We start from the raw sequence: 4,433 nt of genomic DNA, 5'->3' as shown, positions 1-4,433 counted from the left end.
CCCGGTAAAAAAAGTTAAGTGTGTACCTATGAAGTTAGAGGATTTATTACGGTATATCTTCAGTGACGAGGTTCTACGAGTTTTGAGAAATCTTATGAACAATAATCGATAAAATCAATGATGAATTCACTACAGACACGTTCTAATAAACTTTCCGATAATTTTACTTACCAATGAGCAATTTCTTAATAAGATTGTAGATGGCGAATAATTAAACCGGTTATTTGCAAATAAACTACCAAAGCAATATGGCAACGGTATTTCTTCTGAGAGAACTGATCTCCAACTTAATAACATCTAAATATTGACCATAACTATGACGCGTTGTGAGCTTTAAACTGTTTAAATTTCGGGCAAACACTTTTAGAGTTAGCTTTACCATGTTTGCTCGACGAATAGTAAAAACTGAATAGTTATGCTGAATATGTTTATTATGATACTCAGCATGTTACTAAATGTAATGTACATGGTAATTTTCATTGATTCATGGTAGGTGTTAATATATGTTTGGTTATGTTAACGAAATTTGGGCATGGTAAAATTAAGAACACTGCCGTGGTTCACAGTACTATACTTTTTCTTTCAGTGTACGTAGCGACCAACAGACCAAGCCCTGTAAATAGTGTATTTATATATTATGTTTCCAGTTCATAACCGAATTAGCGACATTTTTTCTTTTACTTCCGCTGCATTTGCCTTACGTTAAATACAATGTCGGAAGTGGGGCGCTGTATTGTACACCTGGTACTCTATACAGCGCCCCACTTCCGACATAGTGTTTAACGCAAGGCAAAAGCAGCGGAAGTAAAAGAAAAAATGTCGCTAATTCGGTTTTGAACTAGAAACATAAGTTTGATCGAATGAAATGTGATCTGTTGCCTTTTTATGAACTTTTATCGGGCCATGAGTACGGCCAGTCCAAAGTATATAAATATGTACCAAGGTAAGAGATTCCCGTAAATGTCAAAAATGAGACTCACCAACACATCTGCGTTAGTTATGAAAAGTTGGTGTTTTTACACTAAAATTTCATTATTTCAGCAAAGTTTGAGAAGTTTTGTTAGTTTGGATGTTTCTAAATGCTGAAAAAATATGTTTAGAATCAATTAAAAAAAAATTGTTACCGATTTTCAAATGGCGATATTTTCTGTTTTATTGCATGGAGGTCACATTTAATCCAGTCAGATGCAATTAAACAATAGCTTCTAAGATGGGAGTGCTTAATTTCTTAAGAAAGTTTGCTAAATAGTGATGTGCCCATACAAATCAGCGCAAACTTCATAACTATTTTTTGCTTTTTTCCTTTTCTCACTAATCCGTGAATATTAGCGGGAATCTCTTACCTTGGTATTTAGATACTTTGCGGCCAGTCTATCACGGCGTCAACAGGGGCAGTCATCAGCACAGTTGTTCAGAAGGGCATTGGCATCATAAAGGCAAGCAATTTGGTTCGCTATTCGGCCGCTAAGTGACGCTAGTGCACGGATAAAATGAACATTTTGACTTGCTCTGTCTCGCGATCTCGATCAGATAGAAAGTTCTAGTCTTCGAAAAAGATGTTCACAAGACATCCCCTTCTTTTTTGCCGTTTGCTACTTAGTGTTCTTCGAGTACTTCCACAGTTGCCTGCCAATGCATGAACTTGTATATTGTTAGGCAAGCACAATGATACATGCCGTCTCCAGATTGACGATCCATAGCCTTATTCAGACCTCCGGTTTCAGAAGTGCTAATTAACGCTTAACACTTATTCAAATCTGGCTTAACGCGACCATGTCAAGTATCTTCAGCATAAGTACATATATCCAAATGAAAAATGTTACCACGCTATCCTATTTCACATAGAAAGTACAATGCCCGTGCACGTGGGCCGAACCCTACTCCTCCCGTTATCGTCATCGATCTCATGTCCCTGTACCACCCGGTGAGTATGGCCGACCTCCCGGGATTGCTCTGTGGCGGACGGTTCAATCAGGTGGCACACCAGTTGGATAGTTTCTTTGCAAAGCTCGCCAATCTAGGCGCGCGACTGGTGTTCTTCTACGATGGGCCTGTGCAGGAAACCAAATACGATACGTGGGTGCAGCGGCAGGACGAGAAATATCACAAAATGCTAGAGGTGATCGACGCCGTTGATCGCGGTTCAGACTTGTACTGGATGGCCAATCGGATGCAGCGTTCCATTCCCAACAATACGATGTACCCGCTCAAGCAAATAGCCTCGGAGTACGGCGAATTGAAGGTATCCGTTCTGAAGGAGTGCGACCAGGAGTTGGCGGCCTATGCGAATCAGGTCGGAGCTATTGCCATCATCTCCAACGACACCGACTTCATGATCTTCAAGGGCTTTTGGCGGTACTGGTCGGCCAAGGACATAAACTTCGAGACGCTCGACACCATGGAGTACAACCGCGTGGCACTGGTCCGAAATTTGGGTTTGAGTTTCAAGCAGATGCGTTTGTTGGCCACTTTAGGCGGAAATGACATGATCAAGTATGAAGAGGTTCGACACTTCCATTCCAAACTTGGACATCCCAAGGAGAAGTTTCCAAGACTGGCCGACTTTGTACGGCAGCAACCACTGCCGGACACGCTGCATCAGGAGGCGGTTCTAAGTGAATTGCTCACACGGGTCTTTGGAAGAGCGGCCGTCAACAATGACCTGAAGGAACGTTTCAAGGCTAGTTTGGATTTCTATGAAACGGTGAGTAGTTTAGCAGTATGCAAATTCAAAGAAAATATGCATTTTGAGCCTCACGTTTTGAAGTTTTTCTGGGCGTAGCCTGCTACTCAGCTTAGTGCTATACGTATGATCAATTCCACAGTTATTATCTGAGAGTTTCATCTTCCAATGACCATTTTATCATCGTTTGTCAGGCAAGAAGATACTCTATGCCGAAGGAAATCAAGGAAATTTCCTTCTCGAAAGTTCCTGGATCGACCGGATTTCGAACCCGTCACCCTCAGGATGGTCTTGCAAAATATCCGCGTGGTTGGCGCTTCGGCTGTATGGGCTCGCATCGAACTTCTTTTTTTAAAATCTTTACATGTATTTATTTATCGCCTTACGTAAATATTTCGGCAATCCGCTGTTGAAATCGAACATGTAGCATAGCCAACTATACTCTCACCCCTCGCTTCAACATGTGCAGACACAGTGCGGTAGTTATTTACGCTCAAACAATGTTAAATAGTCTCGAGGATGTCTTCAGAGCCATCATAAAACCAAAAAAAAAACATGAGGGTTTTATGAAAGTTCTGAAACGCCTCTAGAGCTAATTCGAATTGAGATTGTTTGTTGGTCGGTGTACGAGCGGGCAAGTGAATACAGATTATCCGGCGATACAGTGGTAGAAACTATGAACTATAATAGTCTTAACGTCTTACTCAAGCTCAGCGCCACTAAAAATGTATATTTTCCAGAATTTTTGATAGCTGAACCACTGCCCGTAGCCATATTGTTATATTGGATCTCATCCATCCGTAGGAATACCAAACTCCAGATATCAACGTGTCCAGTGATCCCGTAGTCGACATACTGGTCAAATTGGAGAACACGTTCCTGTACCAAGTTTGGATCAATCGACCCTTCAATGTAACAACATTTTTCCTAGACATGCGAACCGGAGAGTTCGGAGAGCAGTACCCACATTTGGTGATTCCGATAGTTATGCGCCAGGCGGGTATCATCCTTTACCACAGACAGATGCTTCCGGATAGCTCATCGCGTACGATCGTCGCCAAAATGAGTCACGATGTTGGCCATTCGCTCCAAACCCTGCCGGTTGAATTCCCACAGCATATCGTACCGCCTCCTTTGTTGGATCTGCTATCGGAACAGGACGACATCCAAGCAAGCCTGGAAGACATCAAGCTGCAACTTTTTGGCTGGATAGCTTCCGATACCTTGGATCATCACCGATTTAAATCCATACCGGAGCGTTTTCGAGTACCTGTACTAACTCTCTACTTCCTGGTGGAGAAACACATACTGCAAGTGTTCGAGGCGGACATTCTTCTGCAGGTGGTTTACGACGTAGCATTTCAAACGTACGATTGCGAGATGGTTCGGTATCCAACTAAACTGGGCAAACGACCCTTCCGGATAGCGTTCCTATTCATAAAGATCTACAATCACTTCAACAGGGCTGGTAACATGCTGGGATTCAAAAAGGAACCTTTCTATAATTTTGACGGAGTGCTTTTTCACAATCGATACACAGAGTGGACGAAACGTGGAGCAGGTAGTTTGGAGCAAATTAAGGATTTGAGGATCTACGATGGATTGGTGGATTAACGACTTGGGATGGGTTTTGAGCTAGTCACGAGAAACTGAACATGGCGTCCTTGATTATAAGATCGAAAACCCATATATACATAATGTAAATTTTGAACTGATCAATCTGAATTGCATACATATTTACATCTAAAAA

The 4,433-nt window shown here is 42.0% G+C and overlaps 1 protein-coding gene across 1 annotated transcript; it reads left to right on the top strand.

Annotated features, from left to right (window-relative positions):
* Nucleotides 1–1,845: 1,845 nt before the first annotated feature.
* Nucleotides 1,846–4,433, top strand: LOC109418314 (uncharacterized; the record flags this gene model as incomplete). The annotated part of the gene is given in 2 exon segments (XM_029864161.2): nt 1,846–2,704; nt 3,488–4,433. Coding segments are annotated over 2 exon segments (1,669 nt in total), but the record flags the coding sequence as incomplete, so codon positions are not given.

The sequence above is a fragment of the Aedes albopictus genome, chromosome 3 (assembly GCF_035046485.1).
Source record: "Aedes albopictus strain Foshan chromosome 3, AalbF5, whole genome shotgun sequence".
In the NCBI taxonomy this organism is placed as follows: Eukaryota; Metazoa; Arthropoda; class Insecta; order Diptera; family Culicidae; genus Aedes; species Aedes albopictus.
Note: the sequence above shows the minus strand (reverse complement) of the source record. Positions and strands in the feature narration are given on the sequence as shown.